At 36.1% G+C, this 27,533-nt stretch overlaps 1 protein-coding gene across 1 annotated transcript in view; it reads left to right on the top strand.

Annotated features, from left to right (window-relative positions):
• LOC140159495 (uncharacterized) overlaps positions 1-27,533 on the top strand; it is a 78,291-nt gene that overhangs the window by 10,774 nt on the left and 39,984 nt on the right. Inside the window, exons 4-8 of the mRNA XM_072182984.1 lie at positions 362-671; positions 2,649-2,936; positions 11,247-11,449; positions 13,041-13,172; positions 23,335-23,427. Coding sequence (XP_072039085.1) covers positions 362-671; positions 2,649-2,936; positions 11,247-11,449; positions 13,041-13,172; positions 23,335-23,427 — 1,026 coding nt within the window. The remainder of the gene's footprint in view (positions 1-361; positions 672-2,648; positions 2,937-11,246; positions 11,450-13,040; positions 13,173-23,334; positions 23,428-27,533) is intronic.

Genomic DNA, 27,533 nt, shown 5'->3' with positions numbered 1-27,533 from the left:
TATAATATTTTAAACTTGTTGCTGATTATATTAATTAAGCTACAGATGAGATAAGCTTTCCTTCTGATCTCAGCTTAGCATAACAAGCAGTGTCAGACCTTATTATAAGGGACCAAATGGATTTGAAAATGTTGGCATATTTCCAACACTGCCTATTGATAAGGGTAAGATATACATGTATGCTAAATTTGATTAAATTTTATTTCAGGCAAGTAAATCGATCATAGCCCATAGAATTTCAGTCCTGATTGGCCCTTTAAATTTGGACTTATTTCTAACACTGGTAACAAGTTTATATAAAGCATTATAGTGTTATCGGAAAAAAGTGTAAAACAAAACTATTATAAACTCTATTTTTCAGGATGAAAATATCATTCCTCCACCGGCGGAGGCAACAAGACCGGAGAGTCTTGCTGGTTCCAGACCGGTCACTCCTGTAAGCGTTCACAGTAGACCCCATACACCAGTCACTCCTGTAGGCATTCACAGTAGACCCCATACACCCACCACCGTCATGGAAAGAAGTCGAAATTTGTCACCAACACCTGCAGGAGCTCGTAGTCGTAGCGTATCACCCCTCGCTGCTAGACGAAGGGCAAAGGTCATGCCAACGGATGATACATTGCCACCTGAAGGGGATAATAAACCAGCTGATGTGGAGCGAATTGAAGGTATGTGAAAATTTGACTAAATACAAGGTGTTCCCATAAAAAAAAAAAAGAGCTTGTCCACAACCACATGTGTCTCATTTTTACTTGTGTGATACAATTATAATTACTTTGACAAGTTTGACATTTAATAGCAACAATGAGTTGTACCATCAACAAGCCATTATTTACCACAACAATGCAGACTATTGTTCTCATTTGAGAACCAAAGGCCTCACACAGTATTGTTACTGTGCATCCATCACAGAATTAAAAGCAGAGAACCAGGACTCGACCGCCATCTTGATACAGGCATGGGGCAAAAATTGGGGTATTCGGTTTCCATCGGAATGCGTCGAGGCATTCGTTGTCATGCAAGCGCGACATGGATGATGGGCGCGTTTAAGAGACGCACTTGATGTGACCAGCACGCGCAGTACGACAACGCTTCAGATGAGACGCAGAATTGTTTTCGTTCGTCTCCGCGCACCGTCAGGAAGGACCCGAATACCCATAATTTTCTCCCCATAGCTGACGGTGCAATTGTACGTGGCGGTATAGGGAGTCCTGGTTCTCCTTCTCTAATTCTGTGGCATCCATCCACTGTTTGCTTTGTAATGGTGCATCCAACTGAAATTACTATACCTATAGCATCACAACCCATTGCAATCACACACAGGTAAATCAGAAACATGTGTTTGTGGACTTCACATGGTTTGGAAACAAGCTATTCATTTGACAATAATATTTTGTATGCATTGGAAAAAAATTGTCATGTTTTATTACAAATGTTGTAAAACAGAGCCCAAGTATTGTTATTACAATATTTGTAACAGTGGGCATCTGTGAATTGCATTCAACACATAGTTGTGTTTGCTGAGTCTATTAATTTACTGGAACGGGAGAAGTAGTCCTTTGAGTACTTATTTTTAAAAAAAAGAATGAAAAAACTTTGTTATTATTTCTTCTTTTCAGCAGCCACAGCTAACAAGCGTGACATTTACATGTCGGTTTATGTAACTTGAGCCATATATGGTTTGAAAGAAATTGACATATTTGTTGGACCAGCTTTTTATTGTAAAGTGTTTGGAGATTTAAAGTGCACTTCAGTGGATGGTACCAGCATATTTGAACATTTAATGCCACTGCCCTTAAGATGCTACATATTGATTTTATTTCAATGAGAAGTACAGTGGCATGGTGAGAGATGGAAGAGGGATATTGCAATCCCTGAGGGCTAGGTTTAAGGTTAAGAATTCAGGTTACTAATTAGGATAGGGTTAAGAGTTTGAAATAGGATTTGGGCTGGGGGTACTCTGTGCAAATGACCATATGGGGATGTGCTGAAAATATGGGTCACAATTTTGGCCATTTGGTATATCAATGACCCCCTTTTCTAGTTCAATTTTGGTATATGGATGGGTCATATTTTTTTCAAATGTTCTCAATTTTTTCTGAAACAGCCCAATTTTGCCTAACAGTTGCCAACATTTTCTAAATTTGATAAAAAAAATTAAGAAAAGTTGTAAAACCTTTGGCAATTTGCAATAAATTTGGCTAAAAAATGTGTTTTTCAGAAAATTGGTATATGGACAGGTCCATTTTCAAATTTCCAGTAGCACACCCCTACCCAAACCAAACTTGAGTACCCCTGGACTTGGGTAAGGATAAGCAGAAGGATTAGAGTTTGAATATTTTAAGTGTGAACTAGACATTGAGATTGTCTTTAAGCTCCCATGTAGGTTGCACCTCCCTGTTGTAACTAAGTAGAGTTAGCCAATTGAAATAAATCACTTGGTCTTAAAGAAAGTACCACAGCTTTGCTGTAGCTCTCATTAAAGCTATGGCACCAATGCCCCAAGTCAAGTATCAATACCTAGAAGTGACCAGCTGAGAGAGAGCAGTTTGTTCTAACATTTTGCTAACAATGTACATTGTGATTAATAAAAACTACTTAAAACAAACATTTACGCTCGTACAACACTATAATTTTCTCTTCAGCATGGAGTGAAACATCTAGTGCAGTTGACCTTGGTGCAGTCACCACAGACAATACCAGACCCCAATCAAGATCCCACGACACATCCCGTCCTGCATCAGGCCGCACACGGTCACCAGGGGAAGGGATGCATGCTGGCAGTGCTCCCAGTATGCATTCTCTTATCAGTGTGCAAGAAGCTAAGGAAGGAAATAAGATTGATGCAACGACTACTGAAGGAGAGAAGAGTTCATCGATTGCATCTAGGAGTAAGAGTGTTGCTAGTTTGAGAAGTCAGGTCAACCAAGATGGTAAGCTACTGATGAGCATAGGCACAGATCCTGGGGGATGAGGGATAAATCCCTCCCAATATTTTGCCAGGGGGACGGTCCCTACAATCCGCCCCCCCCCCCCCAATGTTGATGCCTGTATGTAGGTTTCTGACCAAATTAACATCATATTTGGCCATTTATCCCTAAAAGTGCCAATTTTTGCGTGCATCACGCATATTTATTTCACTTTTGCACCACTAATTTCACCAGTTTAGCTTCAATATGGCAACATTTTTTGCATGTTTCACGCACATATGTACCATAAACTTAGTCTGGTGCTGGATTCACTATACTTCAAGATATTAATCCCAACCCCATCCACCCCAATGTCAAAAAGATATCTACGCCACTGTTGATGAGTACACTATATATTTATTGAAAGTTGTTCACATGGCACATTTGAGTGATTTTACTCTTTGAAAATTGAAGTGCATGAACAGAACTGATTCTTGCAAGGGAAAATTAAGTATTTTATTTGTAACTTGGATGCAAAAAGTACTATTTTCCAAGCATTCTTGTGGTCGACATGATGTCACTCATGCTAGTTCAAAAAGCCTGTACAAACAACCGGGATTTCACAAGTGCCCCCTTTGACAGAATTGTGAAATGGGTAGTGTGATATTTGGAATTACCCAATTGAGAGAATTGTGAGTAATAGCACTTTTACAGTCAGTGCATTCAAAATATTGGTGTTTTGTGGTCTCATGTTGATAGCACTATCAAGGAGCCCTAACAGCCAACACTATTATGCATAATTTTCATTTGACTTCTGGGGCAGACTGTTGAGATGATGGGGATGCTTGCTTGATGTTCTGCTGTAAATGCAATTTACCCTGCAGTCTCATGCATTAGTATATTTCCAGATCACTTTGAGGGATAGTCGTCCCATTACCCTCATAAGCAGTTTGCTGATTGGCAAAATGAATATTGTGACCAATTTTGAACCAATCAAAGAGGGTATTATTAAGATCATCTGCAAATGCAAGTTTGACCATAAATAGTTTAAAGTCATGTCATTAATTGAAATGAGCATTTCCAAAGTTATCAACCAATCAGAAATGCTGTTAGATGACCAGTAGTGTTCAGGGGGTTAATATACATATACAACAGAAGTACAAGTATGCAATGCATTGAAATATACTTTGACATTTATTTATTATAAGAAAATAATAGAAAATCATGAGATTTTGTATATATTATTTAGGAGAAATTTAAAATTCAGCACCTTTCGAGCTAATAGGACTTCGATCGATGGCACCATAGAGGAAGGTCGTGAAAAAACCCGCTCCAGCCGAGTGTAAATTCTAGTACAATGGCCCCGAAAAACAAGCAGCGAGGTCAATCAACTCGTAGTGCAGCGGAATGACCGCTGGGCAAAACTGTGAATATGTACCATCGGTTCTGCGTCGGGATCTGATGAAGATGGAGATGGCGGTTTTGAACAATTTGTTAGAAAGAAACTAATGGAAATATGTGTTGGTCAGAAGAAGCTGGAAGCAGACCTTGAAAGATCTATTGAGTTTAATAGCTCAAGAATTTTGGAGATGGAAACATTCAAAAAATCGCAAACAGACACCGTTAACAAGCTACAACAAGAAGTTGACTCCTTGAAAGAGAAAGTCAACAAACAAGAAAGATTCTCACGGAGGAACAATTTTAGGATTGTAGCAGTTGACAGCCGTGAGGGTGAGAACTGTGTTAGAATTGTTAAAGGTATGCTGACAAATAAGTTCGGATGGAAAAGTACTCCGAATGTTGAGAGAGCACACAGAGATGGACGAGAACAAGATGGCCGACCACCTCATATCTTGGTCAAAATGCTCTCTTACCAGGACAAACTACTCATAATGAAGAAGTCCAGAGAATGTCTGAAAGATTCAGCGTGGTTTATTGTTGATGATCTAACTCTGGATGATCTGCAGGAAAAACGCAAGTGGAAAGACGAGGTGAAACAACTGTACGATAGCGGTACAAAACTGAGATTTATCGCCGGAAAATGGCGGAGGAGTGTCGGCCAGATTTACAACTTTGATGCAGAACAAACCCGGGAATGAATTTTCCTAGGAACTTTTCTACGGAATATCATTGGCTTCAATGTGTTTTTGTTTCTGTGACTTTTGCCGCCGGGAGACTGAATGAAGACAGTACCGGTACTATGGAACATAAATATGGAATAATTATAACTTTTCGCGATGTGACTGTAAATTATCCACTTTCGTTATCTGTACAGCCCAGCGGACTGTACTTGATTTGACGAGAACTTTTCCTGTAAAAGAAGACCTTTTAAAATGGATTCTTAAACGGATTTATACTACTTTCTTCGTTAACAAGTCGCGGTAAGACTATGTTGTTGTGTTCCAGTTTAAATTCATATTTATGTTGTCAATGATGCGAGTAAATCTTCGGACTTTTATACCAAGAGACAGTGTTAGAAATTTTTTCTAACCTTTGCTACACTGATTATAAATTGACTTTTGATATATCATGTATTGAGAGAAATACTTTTCTAATTATAATATGTAATGTCTTGAACATATTTCTTTTGCCATTAAAATATTGGGTTGCTTGGTTTTACCATATAATGCACTGGGTGAGAATTTTTAATATGGCTGTGGTTTGCCACGGTTTTTGTTGGGTTTTTTCCCCGGTTGTCGCCAGTGCAGCGTGTTTTGGCTACACCTGCACGCACGGTCGGTATACAGTCAAGGGGTGCGGGCTGGGCCCTTGGCTTGGCCATGCCCATGTTGCTGCCATCTCACCGAGTGCAATACTTTATGGAATTTCCATACTTTATTTGATGCTTTATATTTATGCTGTTGTTTTTATTTTTTGATATGATTTGAGCGGGTTTTGTTTGTTTTTCCTTCCTCAAGTTTCAGATCGACAAGTTAAATGCCGCATTATCTGATTTTTCTAAAATACCTTTTTTATTATTATTATTTTTTTTGGTCTGCTTATTTTTGTCAATCAGGTCTATACATTTTTAGCTAATCTTTTTTACTGCTTTCGTTCTCGTAATACCATGAATCATGTATTCGCAATTTTTCACCTGTGCATGTACATTGTGCATAACTGTGATCCCTGTGTGCCCTTTCGGTATGCTTCTTCCCATGTTCAGTCTCTTTTGTTTAGAAGTGATGATCAACGTCCCTGGGGCTGCTTGGGATTCACAGTTGTGGTTTTCTTTTTGTGTGATGAGTATCATAGCCACGATAACAGGTGCGTTGTCTTCTGCATAAATTACATGAATAACAGGTGGGAGGTTGTTGATCTGGGCCGTGGTTGCGAGACTCAGTGCTTTCAGATTTACATAAACGATTTTAGCAATTATCCTTCATTATTTTTTTTAGATCCGATTGGCAAGTGTAGTGATCGATCGCATGAAATTACCAGCTTTTTTGGGTATAACCAGTCTGTTCCATCATATCTGGTTTATAGGCCAAGGCCTATTTTGAGTAACTTTGGCATATTTGCCTTTCAGAAGTATTATGGTTGCATAAATGTGTGTATAAACAATATGAATTCTTTAAATGATATCTATAAACATGGTAACACTTATAAACATGATAATGTTTCAATATTATATCAACAATATTATAATTATGTCAAATACGTGTATGTTATGCTGTACAATAGAGTTCCCTTTCATGAACCAATTATATATGCATGTATTGGTGTGGTATTCACAAGTTTGACTCTTCTGCCGGTCTGGTGAAATACAATCTTTTTCCCTTTAATGTGCACTATTCCTTCAAACGTACTTTGTGTTTTGATGTTTGCAAACAATTTTTTTTTAAAATGAGTAATCCACGTGGGGTTAGTTTTTATTCAATGAATGTTAGAGGTTTGGGGGATCGTGTCAAACGTGTTCAAGTTTTTTCTTGGCTTAAAAATAGACCTGCTGAAATATTTTTGCTTCAGGAAACTCACTCTAGTTTTAATTTTGAGCAGGAATGGAAAGATGATTGGGGTAATGCAAATGTTTTATTCTCTCATGGCACCTCCAATAGTAGAGGAGTTTGTATTCTTTTTAAAAACTCTTGCAATTTTGATTTGGTTAAAACTTACCATGATGAGGATGGTAGATTTATTATTTTGGATATTACTTTAAATAACCAAAAGATTACTGTTATTAATGTTTATGGTCCAAACAAAGATGATCCTCTTTTCTTTGAAAGTATCCATAGAAAGATGAATGACTTTGATTGTGAGTCAATTGTTTGGGGTGGGGATTTCAACTGTGTTCTTGATGTTATGATGGATAAAAAAGGGGGAAGGGCGCAAACACATTGTAATTCACATAAATATATTAATGATATTATTACTGCATATGATTTAGTTGATATTTGGAGAAGGAAAAATCCTAATGTGTATAAGTATACTTGGCACTCTAATAGTAATCCTCCTGTATATTGTCGTCTAGACTTTTTCCTTGTATCGTTTAATTTATTGTCTCAGATTGATAACTGTAGTATTTCTACTGGTTTTAAAAATGACCACTCATCAGTTGATATTAACATTGTAACATCTAATGCAGCTCGTGGACGTGGGTTCTGGAAGTTTAATACTTCACTTTTGCATGACATAAATTATGTCAATTCTGTGAAACGCTGGATTGATGACATTGTCAAAATGATGATAATAAAGATCTGAATCGAATTTGCTTTGGGATTATTTAAAATGTCATATTAGATCAATGACAATGAAATATTCTGCAAAACTTTCCAGGGAGCGCAAAACTCTCGAAGCTAGATTGGTCAATAAGATCAATAATCTTGAAGAAAAATATAGTTCTGACCCATGTGATAATCTTTTAAATACTATTAATGAGTGTAAATCTGAACTTGAAGACATGTATAAGATTAAAGCTGAGGGTTCAATTATTAGATCAAGAGCAAACTGGATTGAGCATGGCGAGAGAAATTCAAAATATTTCATTAATTTAGAAAGGAGGAATCAAAGACAGAAAACAATCTCAAAATTGTATAGCAGTGACTCCAATCAACCAATTACAGATCCCAAGGGAATTTTAGATGAAGAAAAGAAATATTATCAGAATCTCTATAGTTCATGTAACCCTCCTGATTTTAATTATGATGATCTTTTGATAATAATGATAATATTCCCAAGTTGAATGATGACATGCAAAAACAATGTGAGGGTCAGGTGACCAGAAAGGAATGTCTTGATGCTTTAAAAACAATGCCTAATAACAAAACACCTGGTACAGATGGTTTTCCCCTGAGTTTTATAAATTGTTTTTAATGATCTAGGTGACATTTTAATTAAAAGTTATAATTATTCTTTTCAGAATGGAAACCTTTCTGTTGATCAGTGCAGAGGCATTATTAATTTAATACCTAAGAAAGACAAAGACCCATCTTTTTTAAAAATTGGCGCCAATTTCTCTTTTAAACACAGACTACAAAATCATCACAAAAATTATTGCTCTTCGTTTGAAACAGGTTCTTCCCAATATCATTCATAATGATCAAACAGGTTTTCTAAAAGGACGCTATATTGGTGAAAATATTGGGCTTGCTCTTGATACAATTGAGTATCTGAATGATAATAACTTGCCAGGGCTAATGTTTTTAATTGATTTGAAAAAGCGTTCGATAAATTAGAATGGTCTTTCCTGTTTAAAACTCTTAAATTTTTTAATTTCGGTCAAGATCTTATAAGATGGGTCCAAGTTTTCTATTCAAATATTTCGTCTTGTGTAACAAATAATGGTCATGGATCCACCTTTTTTCCATTATTATGCGGTCTTCGTCAGGGATGCCCGCTTAGCCCTCTCTTATATATTATTTGTAGTGAAATCCTGAACTGTATGATCAGGAATGATAATATTGTGAAAGGTATTAAAATTGTTGATAAGGATATTCTTGTAAGTGCATATGCTGATGACACTACGATTTTTATTAGGGATGTTGATTCATTAAAACAGATTATTTGTATCCTCAAGAAATTTCAATCATTTTCAGGTCTTAAAATTAATTTTGATAAATCTGAGCTTTTGGCTCTTGGCTCTTTTCAGTAGAAACCCTCCCAATGTTAGTGATATTGATCTGTCATACACCATTCAGCCTGTTAGACTTTTAGGAGTACTTTTTGATTCTAATCTAAATAATACTTTTGAGTTAAACTTTGCGACAAAATTAAAAAAACTCAAAGAGATTCTTAGAATTTGGTCTATGAGAGATCTCACTCCAATTGGCAAAATTACCATTCTTAAATCTCTTGCTCTCTCACAGCTTATTTTCCTTTTTCGGTTCTCCCAAATCCGCCTGATGCATTTGTTAAGGAATTGAATTCTATTATTTTCAAATTTGTTTGGTCAAACAAACCTGATAAAATTAGAAGAAGTACTATTATTGGGAACTATGAGCAAGGCGGTCTTAAGATGATTCATGTTCCATCCATTATTAACGGTCTCAAAATTGCTTGGGTGAAACGTCTTCTGGATACGAATGATAGTAGTTGGAAGTATTTTTATAGACACCATTTACAGAATTTAGGTGGTAATCTCATTTGGGAGTGTAATGTAAAACCTTCTGCTAGATGTATTAATCGTATTAAAAGTAATTTTATTAAAGATGTTGTAAATGCATGGTGTTTACGACTTATGATCCTCCTGCATATAATTTTAGACATCAAATTCTCTGGAATAATTCTTCTATTATTATTAATGGTAGCACTATTTATAGGCATGTATGGTGCAGTAAAGGGATTAAGTTTTTGGAAGATATTTTAGATGATGATGGGGAATTTTAGCCTTGTCACGTTTAAAAGATAAGTTTAATTTGAAGTGTAACTTTTGGACTACTATTCACTTATTTATGCCATTCCAAATAAATGGCAAAGAAGTGTCAAGAGGGGGCAGGACAATGATAATATTAATTCATCTCAGGAGGAGATGCTAGCCAGAATTACGAAGACTGTTAAAGTGTGTAAAACCATTAGTGATATCTGTATTAGTAAGCTCTTCAAACCACCAATCGCTGAGGAGAAATGGTCGTATATCTTTGATAATATTGATTTGAATTGGTGTGATATTTATCAAATTCCATTGTCCTCCTCCCGATCGATTCAACTTAGATATTTTCAATTTAAAATTCTTCATAGGTACCTTGGTACCAATAATAATATGTTTAAATTTGGTTATGTTGATTCCAATTTGTGTTATTTTTGTAAACATGAAGTTGAGACTATACAGCATCTCTTTTGGGAATGTAATGTTGTAAGAAATTTCTGGAATGATGTTCAAAATCAAATCATAAAAAACAGGTTTACCTGGACATGAAGAGTGTTTTGTTAGGTATTCTTGACCCAGATGTGTCCAAATTCAACTTCCTTGTTCTTCATGGGAAAAAATTCATTTATGATGTGAAGTATAAACAAGGTTCTCTAAATATTTCTTATTTTATTAGAAGGCTTAAGAAGACTGCTAAGGTAGAAAAAAGCATGTCATGTACTGGCAAAAGGTTAAATGAATGGCATAAACGTTGGAACTCCATTTTGTAAAATAATTATAATTGTATACCGTATCATGTTTATTGAGTACAAATGCATTGTTGTTTATACATATCACATATCATAATGTTTTCTATGATTATATTATTCATGCTACGTTGTATGTAACCTGCTGATAAAATAAAAGCACGGTGTACCTGGTGTATACTGTGGAAAGATAAAAAAAAAACCTTTCGAGCTAAATATTAAGTTCATTTTCGATGCTATCCAAAATTCATGTTTAAACCATTACCATCTGCAAATACCACAAATCTCAAAACAAGCATCCTCGTTTATTCAATGCCATTGTTGTTACATTAAACAGAAAATAATCAATTTTGTCTCTGAAGATAGTCTGGGAAAAAAAAATATATGACATGATCAAGGGGAATGAGTCGCATGTCGACCCTGGTCCAAAATGAGTTTTACATATGTTCTCAAAGAGGACATTTAGAGCTTTCAGAAACTGAAAACCCCATGTTGATACAACTTTTCGTTGCGAAGTTACATCAATTTATCAATCACTGAAAACAATATAAAACAAAAGAATTTGAACACTTTCTTTGCCAATATCTCAAAATCAATATTAGCGACATCCGACTCATTTTCCTTGATCGTGTCACAATTATAAATCTGATAAGAAAAGTGGCTCAAAAGAGCAATAAAAAAAATTTCATGATTTTTTTGTGTGTTTAATTTCCTTACAAGACAAAAAATCTTTTAACCCATATCTCTACTCCTCAACAACATAATCTTATTATTTTCCCCCAATAGATACTAAGAGCATAGTGTCCAGGACTTCCGGCAGATTAAAACCACCTGTCATCGAGAATGAGCAGCAGGCATATGTACCATTCATGTATGCTAGGGACTGCCTAGCTAAGGTTATGGATGATATGAAGAAAATGAAAAACAATCATATCAGAATTGTTGGTCTCATTGAGGATGCATACAAGAAAATTGAAGATGAAACGCAGGTAGGTCACTTCAGGTTTCTACATGTATGTTCACAAGATTACTTTATGCTATCAGCAATACCCGTGATTTGGTAGCGCAATTTGGTTGTTTTCAACTATTGTCCTAGTTCCAGAAAATGGTCACTGCACTTTTGTGCGAATTTAGAGCTTGAGCTGTGAACCTTTTCAGCCATTTTTGTTGCAAAACCAATTGTGCTTTTTTTTTTTTTTGTGGGGAGGGGTATTGAGTCACTGGAAATTGACTAAGGGATGAAATCAAAACTTGACCGGCGGTTTAGCCTGGTTCTGTCCGATTACCACTGTTTAGAACGATAGCAACCGGATGGAACAGCCAGTCAACCACCGGTCGAGTTTTGATTTAGTCCCTAAAGTGGATGCAAAATCCCCTCTATATTGATTTCTGTCATGTTAAATTGTTGATTTGCACTACTTGTGAAGGGTGGAGCCTGTGATAACTTTTGACAACTTACGACTAACACTGCCTATTGTTTAATGCCCTACATACTGTTCTCACTTTCAACTAAACATGTCTCTTAAATCCATGGGGTTTTGAGAGTAGGGATAAACACTTTTAAGAGATTTAAATTCAATGCTTTGAATAAGTTTTTAAAAACATCCTCCATGATAAACAATTCTTGTCTGTATCAACCCAAGAGACTTTATTGTCCATTAACAGATGGGATGTATGATCTCCACACAGGATGTGTATGCAATAAATCAAAGGACACTGCCCATTATGGATTGATTGTTTAAAAAGCAATGTTGTTTATTTATATACATCAATAACATTTAGATTTCTAAAAAAACAATTGTGAATACCATCTCCGGTGCATTTCAATATATCATGTGATGCAGTTAAGGAAGGCATTAAGTCAACAGCTGGAATTTGTAATCAAGAGATGAAAGATGAATGTCTGTGGGATGCGCTCATGTGACATCAGGTGGAGCGTTGTTCAAATTGATTTCACAAGTATGAGAATTTTTTTTGTTGTCCAAATTTCCTCACTTTTAATTTCAGCCGGATTTTGGCTTTTTTTTAGCCCAGTTTCACCATTCAGGTTTTTGATGGATGCTCATTCTCATGCTTGGTTTTTGATAGGGGTTTGAACACATATAACCCATATGATTGATATAATGTGAAAAGGAAAAATGAAAAAAAAATGATTTAGCGAGGTAAAAATCACATTTTTGCTTTGTGAAGAACTGTATAGACTAATAAGTGCTTTATGAAAACTCTTTCTAACTTCTTTAAACAAATTTATTGATTATAGATACCAGTTTTTCCACTTCTGCCTGAATTCCTTATGTATGATATTCATGAGTTAGACTAGTGTAAAGACTCCATTGAGGAATTTATCAGCTTATGGAATAAACCTGTATAATAGGTTTGTGCTAGGCTAATTCCATGCTCTTAGACAAGGATATAACTTTTGTTTATTTTCAGCGTGTTTTGAGACTTTTACCCAAATATGTGCGCTATTTCAGCCTTTTTTTCCCTACACGTTTCAGACTTTTTAAGTGGTACTAAGTGGTTTCTCTAATTGATGATGTAAATAGTTGATCTAATTTCTAACCATTGTTGTTCCTCTAGGCTCAGTTTAATGTATTTGTGATAGGCATGAGAGACCAATACAAAGGCAAAGTGAAGACATTCCGGCAAGTCATCCACATCCATCAGGAAGACTTTGGCAATCACAAGACCTACTGGCAGGAAGCACTTAATGTGAGTATTGATGACAATAATCATATCCCATCATGTACTGCAGGCCTTACTGCACCAAACTTCACAAAGATATTTTACTTGCTAACAATAACATAATTTACTCTGCTTTAGCTTAATAGGATATAGTGCAAATTTGAAATTTCCATCAAAACAATATTTTACGAAACCTGGTATGTGCTCCCTCCATCAATCCGGCTTTTTTCTTTCTGTAAAACATTTTATAGTGCCTTGACACTAACACATTAACATAAAGTGTTTGGCTGCCGCTGATAGCAATTGATAGGCAAATGTGGTGCATGCTGGGAATGAAAAGGGCTCAAATTGGCCATCGCTGGTGATGAATTCTATAACTTTTCAGCCCTTTTCATTCCCAGCATGCATCATGTTTGCCTATTGATTGCTATCAGCAATATGCATTTATTGAACAGTTGTAATTCAGCTTGGAATTTCCCTTAACAGGGAGTACCCCCCCAAAAAAAAGTCTTCACTTAGTGGCATAGCCAGGGGGCCACATGTGAGAAGTCTTGTCTCCTGTGGTATGCTGGCCACCCTGATATTTAAGATTATACTTTTAGTCCATTTTGATCATTTTTGTCAGATTTTGACGGTATCCCCTCGAAACCTTCCTTGCCCCCCCCCCCCCTGATAAAGTCATGGCTATGCCTCGGGTCCAGTTGTCCAAAATATTATAGTGACAAGTCCAGAATGTTGTCTGTTCATTACACTAACCCAACAGCAAAATTATTCAGACACTTGTTTGGGCAGGTGAGGAAGCCCAGACTAAAAGCTGTAGAATTTTGTGTGCCTAAATAAACCATTATTGATTTCTTCACTCTGCATGGTACGTTATTTCATCAATAATTCAAAAAACAAGGCCAATATCCAAGATGTGAAAAATAAGTAGATTTTAGTCAAATGCAGGCAAACATGTGTTTTCTTCAACATGATGGTTTTTACTTCAACAACTCTTCCTGATTATATTTAGATTCTATGACTCTTTTCCATTTAAAAATACTTTTAAAAATATTGATTGAATAATTAAGAAGTTATTGCACTTTAATTTGATGCATTTCTAAGATTTGGCAGTCTCCTTAAGTCCCAGTTTATATTAAGTCTCAATTTGATTTTGAGTTCAAATTTGATTGAGACAGAGCAATTGTAAACCGTAAATTAATATGGTCTGTATTGGTTCTATTTTGTTTATTATGATTTTGCCTCATGCGTGATGTATTTTGTAAAGGTACTGTAACAATTATCAGGCTTTAACTTTTTCTTGCTCCTCCTCCCTCAAGTTTTATTATGCCTATTTCCTAGTCGTTTACTAGTTGATAGAATTTAAAATAAATGATCTAATCTTAATATGTTATCAGTGGGTGTGTGTGTACACTTTCAAAAGGTTGAAATAGTCTCCGGGGAAAATTGAAATTGACTTAAAATGTGTATTCAGTGAAACACTCATGAAAAACACAAATTCAATTTAACTGACTCTTTATACTCTTGCAAAAAAATACAATTGAATAGCGACTAAATCTAATTAAATTTGAATAAATGATACCATAAGCAGCATTCAATTGCAAATTTGGAAGTCGTTTATCGAATAGCGATTTTCGCTATTCTTGATAATGAATTAGTCAAAAATCAAATAGCAACCTTTTTCTAGTGTAATTTTTTTTTAAAGTAGGAATACATTAACACAAATATATCTTATTACACGGTGCTTGCATTGCAAAACTTGATGCCTATATACTGTTTGGTTAAGATAAAATTTCCAGTAATCAAGAATTAATTTGCCCATATTGTTTTCATGTAGACTAACATTGTCTCTTGTTTGAAATAAACATCTTAAATTTTCCATATCATCGTGACTCGGTGCAGCATCAGTATGCAATATCAAGAAAATACTGAACTTTGATGATCTTGTAGTTATACAACATACACATTACTTGTAACTTTGCACTGAATTAGAGGCCTAGAACAAGGCAAAGAATGTGACAGGATGTAAAAACAATGTATAACGTGATGCGATAAAACAAAAATGAGGCGTACAGAGAGTAAAATTGATTTTCATATTTTTCATAACAATTTCTTATACGTTTTTATTTCCTACAATTTGATAAGGACTCAATCAAAAATAGATTAGTGTTTTCTGTGATATGATGCTTTTAATGCATGTGAAAATGATAAAAACGCTAGACAAATCAATATGATATTTTTAGCTGTATCTCAAAATTAAGTCCCCCGCACAAATTTACTTGATCACAGTGTTCTTTGAAGTGTTTGTCGAATGACTTGAGTTTGAATAATTTTTTTCTCCATCACAATTTATGATTGAGCTATATCCGATACTATTTTGAATGATCGCTCTCAGTAATTGTTGTAGAAATTCTAGCTCGGCAAACTTGTGCAAATATTTGAAAACACGCAAGTCTGGGGATATTAACTTTTAACTTTCCTTGGTAATATAATGCTATTTGAATATGTATTCTACCGCACTTTGATTTTTTCATCATGGTATTAAAACAAAAAGATGGGGATATTTTGTTTGAAATCTTCTAATATATGATGATGATAGAAAATGGATATTATAGTGATCATAGCTTGTGAGGCATTAAAATTCATTATATCTCTTCCCGGGGATTGGAAAGTCAATATAAAGTATAAAAGCATGGATTCTGTAACTTTTCATGATCAATAAATAAGCGAGTATTTGAGAGATTGTACGAGTAAGTGCATAACACGCTGAACAACAAACAAGATTTGACACACTCTTAAAAAGATCCAGGAATAGATATGTATGGTCTTAGATATTTTAAAATCAATGGCTTTATTTTCTAGTGGTAATGAGGGTAGCCTAAAGGTACATTCAGTGGATATGCGGAATGAAATTTTGCTCAAACGCATCAAGTCAGATTTTGACAATCTCAGAAGAAAGATATGTTTAAATACCCAAATAATTGACAATCCCCAATCAAAACGTAATTACACTTTAAACTTAGAATTAATAATTAAAAGTAGAATAATTAGTATATGCATGCAAACTTTTATTCTTAATTACAATCGTGGAAAAATGGAAGATTCACATTGTGATTTTCTTGGGCTAGACAAAGTATGGTATAGGAAAGTTATTTAACCCTAACCCAACCCACGTTTTTTTTTGTTATTGGAATGGAAAGAAGAAATGAAAACGAAGAGAAGATGAACAAGGAAGTCAATTGGTACTCCCGGGATTCGAACCTCTGACCCCTGGCATGCCACGCATAAGATCATGGACCTGTAGCTACTGGGGTTATGCTGGCACAGCCAGTGATTCCCTGGGTATATATGACTTAGACTGATTGCGCATCACATGGAATGCATGCATGTGCAGTGGTTTCAATAGTGAGCTTTAGTGAGACTCGGTTGGGTTAGGGTTAAACCAATTTAAATACCATATCCAGTTTGATATGGATGACAGCTAAAACAATGATGTTTTGATACTTTGGCGTGTTAACTTTCATAGTGGCATGCCTGGACTTTTTATGGGGCAGGCAAAGAAAACATTTTGCCCAGTGAGTATTATTTCTGCCCAGTTTTATGCACACAAACAGTTTCAGTTTCATACTAAAAGTTGATACACGTTGGGTTCATATCGCGCAAAGTGCATGCAAATTGGCTATTTTACATATTTCATACCCAAATCAAGGTGCTTACTGAATGTGTGTGTATTTAAAGAGAACACAAGGAATATATCTTTTTTGTTTTTCTTTTTTTCAATTAAGATAAACAACTATTTGAGACTATTTTGCAGGAGTATTAACTGGAATATAACAGTTTCTAATAATACAGAATATCAAATTTGTTGAAAGAAAGGTATCATTGCCCCTTAAATGACAAAGCTCAATTTACAAAGTGCGCTTTTGTTGTTGAAATTTTGTGTTATAAAATTGTTAAAAGGTACCCACTTTTGCCATTTTTAGTAGGTCATTTTGATTACTTTAAATAAAAGAAAATGCCATGAATTTTGTAGCAAAGTTATCTACTCCACTATAGCAACAGAGTTTTAGTTGTGAATTCAGCTTCCTGTCTGCCAGCTCATATTTCAAGAATATAGCATTACATCAACAGTCCACTTGAGAAGAAGAGGAGGCACTCACACAAGAATGACTGTTTTTGAAATCCAAGGATATATGTCTGTAAAAAGAGACATGGTGATTTAAGCTTTCATTTTTTTTTGCTTCTGTTAATTGACATTTATTGAAGTAGCATGGAGGATTTTACTGAGAAACGTGTTCGGCAATGTAAATGACTTACAAGAGCTGTGATTTGCATACATATATGTATAAATCGCTGTGTGTTAGCTACCCATGTTACTATGAAAGAAAACCTCGGATTGATCAGTTGTCTGTTATCTTTAGTCTAACAAGTGCCCCAGGCCAGTATGAAATAGTACAACCCCATACAATCCACCACTACCACCAACCGCTGCCAGACCCCGCACCACAACCTAGTCCATGCCACAGTCATCATAATTACCACCACCACCACCACCACCACCACCACCCAACCTCCATGTCAGCAGTGCTTTTATAACTGCATTATCGCTTTGTCCTTTATCATTTCATCTGCATGCCACTTGTATATAGTTGATCGTTATCAATTAAGGTTAGAATTAGTATTTAGTTAGCCTCTCAGCCACGCGCAATTGGGAAATAGTGTTCACTTTATGTTTGAAGTCGATTCTAGACCAAAATTTTCCGAGGAACACGATCCCGGTGGGCCCTTTTTGAAAAAATGTGCCCAAAGTGCTCTTTTCCGGGGGTGCTCCCATTTTTGGGGTCAAAATTTGTTTTTAAGTATTCTCTGGCCAAATATGGTATATTTGGTGTCTATTTATATGTTTTTGAGCATGGAAAATCTATTCTGATAGTTTTCAAAATCTAAAATAGCTGCCTTATGCTCAAAAATCCAAAATGGCGCCCAAAATACCTTTTTCCGGGAGTGCTCCCATTTTGGGGGTCAAAATTTGTTTTTAAGCATACTCTGGCCAAATATGGTATATTTGGTGTCTATTTATATGTTTTCGAGCATGGAAAATCTGTTCTGATAGTTTTTAAAATAGCTGCCTTATGCTCAAAAATCCAAAATGGCGCCCAAAATGCCCTTTTCCGGTAGTGCTCCCATTTTGGGGGTCAAAATTTGTTTTTAAGCATTCTCTGGCCAAATATGGTACATTTGGTGTCTCTTTATATGTTTTCGAGCATGACAAATCTATTCTGATAGTTTTTAAAATCAAAAATAGCTGCCCTATGCTCAAAAATCCATAATGGCGCCTAAAATGCAATAATTGTCCAAATTGAAATATTTCCCCATGTAGGAACATTTTTAAAATGATTTTAGTACTTATTTGCATTGTGTGGGGTACAATCAATCTATTTTCAAAATTCAAAATGGCTGCTGCATACCCAAAACTCAAATTGGCGGCCAAAACGATGTAGTAATGTGGCCAAAAGAAAACAATGTTCCACAACTTTAGTGTCGAAATTTAAGCGTTAGTCTAAATATAATCATGTAGAAATGTGTTGGCAGCAGTTTATGAAAGCTCAAAATGGTTGCTATTGGCTTGAAATCATACTAGTAATGTCCGTCACATAGCTCATAATGACTGTTTGTACTAGTATATTATAATGTTCTTAGGTTCAATTTGCATTTTCTCCTCTTCCACCATCTGTCTCACCTCATCTTCATTTGGAAGTGCCGAACCACGGTACCAAACGGGCTTAAGAACATCATTATCATCAAGTTCCCAGCCGTAGTATAGAGGATTCTGTTGTTTGAACATACCAACCAGGCAATTAACCATACAGTTTACTACAAAGTTTGCACGTTGGATGTGGCATTTCATTGATTTACCGTCAGTGGGAAGCCTCTGAGACGGGGTTACCTTCCGCTTCTTTCCCTTTCCACACATTCTCATTGCATAGCGACTATCCCCTGCCGTCCTTTCCTTCCTTGGCCTGTTGTAAACTATGTGAAGTATGAAGTCTGTAACTTCATTAATATTGGCTGCAGTTCCTTCAAGGCTAGATAGAAGTTCTAGGCTTTCTGGATTCTGTTGCATCTTGGTAAAGGCTCTCATTTTAGACCGGCCATAGAAAGGTTGCGTGAAGTCGCTGCCTGTTACTACATGAAAAGCAGGTAGGCTCTTGCAGATATCTCTTCCAAGGTGATTTGCAAGAGACCCAATATCATGGTACGTTATGCCTGCCCTTGACAGCCTGGTCCCTTGTCTGAAATACAGATTCTTAGTAGCATTTTCTGCTACAAATAGCAACAGAATAAATACAGCTGTGTCATCAGCTACCACACAAGTATTATGTGTTGCAGTAGAATACACTGCGTGGAAAGCCAGGCGAGGGTCAGCTTCTCTTTGATAGGAGAACAGCTCTGGGATTTCTCGTATTACTGACTCTGGTTCTGACGGAAGGCAAAAATACACATGACCCTTTGTGACAAAAACATCTCTTCCTTGAGTAGATTCAACGGATAAGATGAAATCAGCTAGAAGTTGCGTTAGCTGCAGTTTATTGTATTGAAAGTCATTCCATTCACCAAGCTCTGGTAACTGTTGGTTAATGTGAGTTAATGTTCTTTCTCTTCCTTTGTCTGGACGACCCTTAGACAGATACAGTGTTGAATTATCGGGTCGACGATTGTCGTCGAACACTATATGAAGAATTCTACCTGGAAGCAACTTGAGGTGGTCGATGACTATTTTCACCCACGATCTAAAGATAAATGGCTTGAGACCATTTATTGTCATCATACTGACGATACGTATGGCATCGACGACACAACACTCGATGTTAATTAGTGCTGAGCAATTCGGCGCTGCAGGTGACAGGAGTTATAAGCTATTTCTGAACAATGACTTTGGATTTGATCTACTTTTCACCTGTATTCACCTGTATTCGCCTGTCTTCCCGGGCTCCTGGTAAGACTATAGTCTTATTTTTGCCCACCCACACTTATCACAAAAACCACACTGCATGGTCCTTACAAATTTGCCGAGGACCTATGGCCTTTTAAGATCACAAACACTCTTGGTGCCAAACTTCACTTCACTACCAAGTATCCCTTGCACTGTCAGATTGATGAAAGTATACTATTTTGCAACACAAACTTCATGGATGGCCATCATTCCCATTACTGCGTACACAACTGTTGGTTGACTACCACCACTCACATCACCGCTATGCCTGCATGTCGTCAATTCGATGATTCAACACTGTACCTGTCTAAGGATCGTCCAGACAAAGGAAGAGAAAGAAGATTAACTCACCTTGACCAACAGTTACCACAGCTTGGTGAATGGAATGACTTCCTTACAAATGAATCCAACAAACTGCATCTAACGCAACTTCTAGCTGATTTCATCTTATCTGATGAATCTACTCCAGGAAGAGATGTTTTTGTCACAAAGGGTCATGTGTGTTTTTGCCTTCCGTCAGAACCAGAGTCAGTATAAATACGAGAAATCCCAGAGCTGTTTTCCTATCAAAGAGAAGCTGACCCTCGCCTGGCTTTCCACGTAGTGTATTCTACTGCAACACATAATACTTGTGTTGAAGCTGATGACACAGATGTATTTATTCTGTTGCTATTTGTAGCAGAAAATGCTACTAAGAACCTGTATTTCAGACAAGGGACCAGGCTGCCAAGAGCAGGCATAACGTACCATGATATCAAGTCTCTTGCAAATCACCTTGGAAGAGATATTTGCAAGAGCCTACCTGCTTTTCATGTAGTAACAGGCAGCGACTTCACGCAACAACCTTTCTATGGCCGGTCTAAAATGAGAGCCTTTACCAGGATACAACAGAATCCAGAAAGCCTAGAACTTCTATCTAGCCTTGAAGGAACTGCAGCCAATGTTAATGAAGTTACAGTCTTCATACTTCACATAGTTTACAACAGGCCAAGGAGGGAAGAGACGACAGGGGATAGTCGCTATGCAATGAGAATGTGTGGAAAGGGAAAGAAGCGGAAGGTAACCCCGTCTCAGAGGCTTCCCCCTGACGGTAAATCAATGAAATGACACATCCAATGTGTAAACGTTGTAGTAAACTGTATGGTTAATTGCCTGGTTGGTATGTTCAAACAACAGAATCCTCTATACTACGGCTGGGAACTTGATGATGATGATGTTCTTAAGCCCGTTTGGTACCATGGTTCGGCACTTCCAAATGAAGATGAGGTGACGTGAGATAGATGGTGGAAGAGGAGGAAGGGGATGAACCTCCAGAAGCAGTCATGCCGACTCCAGAAATCCCAACAGAACTAAGTTGAGTGAAGAGAGTTCAGAAGGGGACTCGTAAAAATGACAAGTAATAACTATATGAAATAGGAAAATACGAAATAAACTTTATCGGCCATCTTGAATGTAACGGTAATTAAGGTAATTGGTGTTCAAAATGGCGATCAAAATGACCTGCGAACAGCAAATCACTATTAGGTGGTGTTTTAGTTCTTGCAGCTATTTTAGATTTTGAAGGGAGCTGTAATATAAGTTTAAATCAAGAAAATGCAAATTGAACCTAAGATCATTATCATATACTAGTAAAACAGTCATTATGAGCTATGTGACGGACATTACTAGTATAATTTCAAGCCAATAGCAATGAGCTTTCATAAACTGCTACCAACACATTTCTACATATATAATTATATTTAAACTAACACTTAATTTTCAACACTAAAGTTGTGGAACATTGTTTTCTTTTGGCCACATTACTACATCGTTTTGGAGGCCATTTTGAGTTTTCGGTATGCAGCAGCCATTTTGAATGTTAAAAATAGATTGATTGTGATCTTTGTACCCCACACATTATGCAAATAGGTACTAAAATCATTTTAAAATGTTCATACATGGGGAAATATTTCAATTTGGACAAATATTGCATTTTAGGCGCCATTTTGGATTTTTGAGCATAAGGCAGCTGTTTTTTATTTTAAAAACTATCAGAATAGATTTATCATGCTCGAAAACATATAAAGAGACACCAAATATACCATATTTGGTCAGAGAATACTTAAAAACAAATTTTGACCCCCAAAATGGGAGCACCCCGGAAAAAAAGGCATTTTGGGCGCCATTCTGGATTTTTGAGCATAAGGCAGCTATTTTAAAAACTATCAGAATAAATTTTCCATGCTCGAAAACATATAAATAGACACCAAATATACCTTATTTGGCCAGAGTATGCTTAAAAACAAATTTTGACCCCCAAAATGGGAGCACTACCGGAAAAGGGCATTTTGGGCGCCATTTTGGATTTTTGAGCAGAAGGCAGCTATTTTTTATTTTAAAAACTATCAGAATAGATTTTCCATGCTCGAAAACATATAAATAGACACCAAATATACCATATTTGGCCAGAGAATACTTAAAAACAAATTTTGACCCCCAAAATGGGAGCACCCCCGGAAAAGGGCACTTTGGGCACATTTTTTCAAAAAAGGCCCACTGGGATCGTGTTCCTCGGAAAATTTTGGTCTAGAATCGACTTCAAACATAAAGTGAACACCATTTCCCAATTGCGCGTGGCTGAGAGGCTAACTAATTATGATATAGATTAGGGCTACTGTACAGCAGGACATTTTTAGCAGTATTAATTTTTCAAGATTTGAAACTGTTTGCGGTTTCTTTAATTTGTGGTTTCAAGCAGAAAATGAACCACAAAAAGTACAAAAGTAACAACATTGTGAACATTTCCCACTATTGCTTACTTACTTGCTTATGTCGACTTGTCTAGTTGGATTCCGCTGATGCCTCTCCACACAACTCTGTTCTGCAGTACCTCAAATTGAGAATAATGCCATGTTGGATTTTGCCGGGGCAGATTTGAATCAAACATTGTGTTGCCCTCAACTTGAGACGAAACAAGACTATATACAATAAATGTGATCAGTGCCAAAATGTGCTAGGGGAGGATGTATGGATAAAATGATACATGGACAAAATGGGCAAAAGCAAAGTGGCTATGGACTCATTTGACATTATGATGCTGGATCTGGATGTGTGGTCAAACAGCAAATTATTCTCGCAAGCATTCATTTCATCTAATCCTGTTCACTATATTATATCTTTAATGTCTTGTTACTTGTTTTTGTTTAATATTTACAGAGTCTAAACAGCAGAAATAAAGAGTTAATGAAGGATAAGAAGAGGCTATTAGTCATTAACAAAGTAGAGATTGAACGACTAGAAAAGGAAAAGGTAAAGAAATGATCACATCACATATGTGACCATCCAGCACAACTGAGCCCTGAAGTCGCCAATCATCATTTTTGAGATATTCAACCAAAATATTCTGCTTGAAATTAGCTTTTAAATGATGTATATCATGTCTATAGTACTTGACATTTAAGTAGTGAAAAATCAATAAAACAGTTAATAAATCCTTTGCTTCCTATTGTTTATTGTTAAGTTCAATGGAGCATATCTCAATAGTGGCACTGGCGACATCCAGGCTCAGTTGTGGAGGATGGTCACATATGTTTTGTCTGTTTGTTGGTCTATTTGTTTGTTTGTTTGTTTGTTTGTTTTTCCTAAGTGCAGTCACTGACATGTTGCCATTTTTTAGATATTTCTTAGTGGTCCTGCAAAGGAGGACAAATATTAATATCTTTTTCGGAATGGCTTAAAAAAGAGTTTCCCATGTGGGGAAAAATGTTAAAAACAAGAAAACGGCAATGTTGTTGAATATGAAACTCCATTCAATTGTGTTTCACATTGACTAAAATGTGACCTTTGGGCTCAGTCTTATCATTTACAAGTTATGTTAGCACATGTATGCGTTTTAAAAAATGTAAAGGTTTTCATTTCAGTTGTGTTAGATTTTCTGATTAAGCGAATCACCGATAGTGCCTTTCTCCAATTTCAATTTTCTGTACTAATTTGCTATCCAGTGCAATATGGGTCAATAGTGACAAAAAGTATGTCAATAACCTATCGTTTTTCCTCGAATAAACGCCCCCACGTTTATTAGAGGTCATTTTTAGAATGATAATACCCATTAAAATCATTAGGTAAACTTAAAACTCACACTGAAATGAAAAACTATGAACTAGAAACACTGACTTCTGGTTCACTTCCGGGTTTCCCACAAGATTTTCGCGGATTATTGACGCTATTATCAAGCAACTTGGTAAGCTTACTACACAAGATAGCATGGAAATATCGGCATTTTTGAAACATTGTGGTTGAAAAAAGTGGTGGGGGCGTTTATTTGAGGAGGTTACTATTCAAGGAAATACAGTATGTTTGGCCAGTCTATTCTTAACATGAAAACAAAGGGAACCTGTGCAAAATATTAGGAGTATTATTTTCTGTAATGAGGTGATGCGTCATGTTGCAAAGGATTCTGGGAAGGGTAGGATATCTTCTCTGTTTGGATTCCATCTACAAAACAAACATGCAATGTTTTATAACATTATCAAAACTATAAAAACAGTTATTATACAGCTTTGTGCAATTCTTAAGACGAGAAATTGCTTCAAAACAAATACGTGCCAGTCTGGTGTTATTACCCGGTTACTATCTAGAACTATTTCCTGAGTGACAGAAGAGAAGTCCCATTGGAAACAGTGTGAGTTTGAGTTTTTCAGTAATACAAACCATGAAATGTGTCAACAACTTGGTCTGTTTCAAAACTGTAAGAAAAAAAGGTCATAAAACTTGTTTTTATACAAAGTAGTATTGATGTGCAGGCAATTGTGGATACTTGAGGGAGTTCTCCAGCCTTGTATTACCGGATACGTAGAGTCCCATGCACAAAGTAATATGTGGGAATTTGCAATAAATGCTTTATAAGATGAGAATTAATCTGTTTTTACAGACAATGTGATTTAGATAGCACGTCTTCAGGGCTTTCATTTCAGCTTGGTTTCAAACTTGAGTGACAAAGCTGGAAAACAGACGTATTAATGGTAATCTCTATAGGAACTGTAACACAATTTGTGTCAAGGTTTTAGAAATCTATTGATATTTAAAAGTTTTACGAAATTGTCTAGAAGCTGGGCTAGTGACAATTCAACATTGCTTTGATTTCATATTTATGGCAATAGTTTACATTAAAAGATTCTTAGGGCAAATTTCTCGACAGGTGGCTTAGCAATTGGCTTGTCTAGCCTCAAGGCTTAAGAGCTCGTAAGACCAGGCTTAACTGAAAACGTATTTCCCGAAGCACGGCTACCATAGCCTCGAGGCTTTGTTAGCCCGTGGGCCAGGCTTGTAGGATTAGACCCAGGCTTCAGTAAAATTTGCATTTCTCGAAATCAGTCTTCTGTGGCCGTAGCCTACGCAAGCCTGTTAGACCAGGCTTAGAGCAGCTTTTCTTGGCCCTGCCTCAGAGCAGGTCTTAGGTCGTAAGCCTTGGTCTATTTCAATTTACAAATTATTTAAATTGTAGCATAAAGTTTATCTTTCATATTTTGACGGTCTTTCAATTAACATGAGCAAGCAGTCACAGTAACTAGGGGGAGCGGGAGCTCTTTGCCCCCCATGAAAAAAGGTAAATTAGGCCTACTTCTGAGAGTTATTAATTAACCTCATTATTTGGTCATTTTAACCTTAAAAACTCAATTTTTAAGGTTAAATAAACAGCATGAACGATGCCTGCCCCTCATTTATTATGTTTGCCCCTGCTTTCCCCCACCCCACCCCAAATGAAAATGTCTAGTTACGCCACTTTGTATAAGTAATTGTTCGATTTAGTTGAACATTTCAGCATTTTATTTTAGTGTTCATTTGAGTTAGTTGAATTTTTTTAAGTAACTGTTGCTATCATCAGAAGACCTACTCATTTTGAATGATTTTATTAACAACGAATATAATTCTTTCATCATGATCATGATCATCATCATCATGATCATCATGATCATGATCATCATCATGATCATCATCATGATCATCATCATGAAGACCTATATGATACCACCTGTCCCTATCCAAGCCTTAATAAGTAGGCCTATTACAATATTATTTTGGAGTGCCTATATTATACCAGGTTGGACATCAATTTAATACAATAGAAGGACAAAATTGGTAAAGATATAGTAAATATTTGACACGAAACAATAATGCATGCAGTATTAAAACTGAATTTACGGATAAGATGCATATAATATTGCTATATCTTCTACTTATATATAATAATAATTATAAATATTGTTCCAAAAGATAACTTCATGTGAGATCTGAGAAGACTACTGATATCAGCAGTAGATGGCACGTTGGTTGCTTTCCTTTTTAGGGGAATCACAGTTTTTTGGGTGGTTGTCTGATGGCAAAGTTCTTATATGGCATTAAGTTGTGTGTCAGTCAGTATGTAGCTAGAAGGAAAAGCCGGACATCATATGAATTCGTATTGAAGATATATATTTTTTTCCCAAAACACCTTAAAATTTGAGGTCTTTTGGGGAAAAAATGTAAAATTTTACTTTGAGGACTGTTTTAACAGTCCTCACTCCTCAAAGTAAAATTTAAAAGTGTCAAAAATATCAGTTTTTAATAATTTGTCATAAATTTTGTATTACCATTCTGAATTTCAAAAAATCCCAAATTATTTGATATCAGAAGGATATACCTTGTATTCAAAATGCAGTTTGGTGTGCTCCCAGGTCCCATAAAAATACTGTGCAACAGGGACTGTCGGCTTTTTGAATTTGCAGGAAATCAAAAGCATTAAATAACTCTTCTGGAGCCTTATTTTATTTTTTAAGAGAATCCTCAATGAATGCCTATTTTGAGAATTTGCAAACCAATGACCATTTTTTAATAAATTTCTACCCAATGTTCCCCGTTGTCGACATTTACTACCAAAAGGCCTTACATCCAGATGCTGGTAGGCACATAACAGTCATGTCTGAAGTGAATGCCCTCCCCTGTGATATCACATATCATGATCAAAATGCAAGCAGAATTCAAGAACTTTGTCAGTGATTTTGTATGCCAAATGTCATTGTATCCGGTACTTACAACATTTGTGCATTTTCACGACAACATACATCTGTAAATATTGGCTTTAGTCGAGTCGTGTTGTTATAACATTATGATTCATGTATCTTCTCACACACTTGTATTGTGTACATATCAGTATTGTGAGGGGAAATCCCTGTATGGCAACTTGTTTGGAACAAGTCCCTATAGGTGTCAAAATCATACAATATCAGAAAGGGAAATCCCCCGCAACACTTCAAAAAGGGTGTTTAAGATAAGTCCCTGTTTACGTAAGTCCCTGAAGTTTGAAGAAGCGAGTGATTTAAAGAAGTTTCAAGTAATTTGGATCATGATAAATCTCATTCATGTGTACATAAGATAAA

This window comes from Amphiura filiformis, chromosome 8 (genome assembly GCF_039555335.1).
Source record: "Amphiura filiformis chromosome 8, Afil_fr2py, whole genome shotgun sequence".
Taxonomy (NCBI): Eukaryota; Metazoa; Echinodermata; class Ophiuroidea; order Amphilepidida; family Amphiuridae; genus Amphiura; species Amphiura filiformis.
This window is presented reverse-complemented; position numbering and strand designations above follow the sequence as displayed.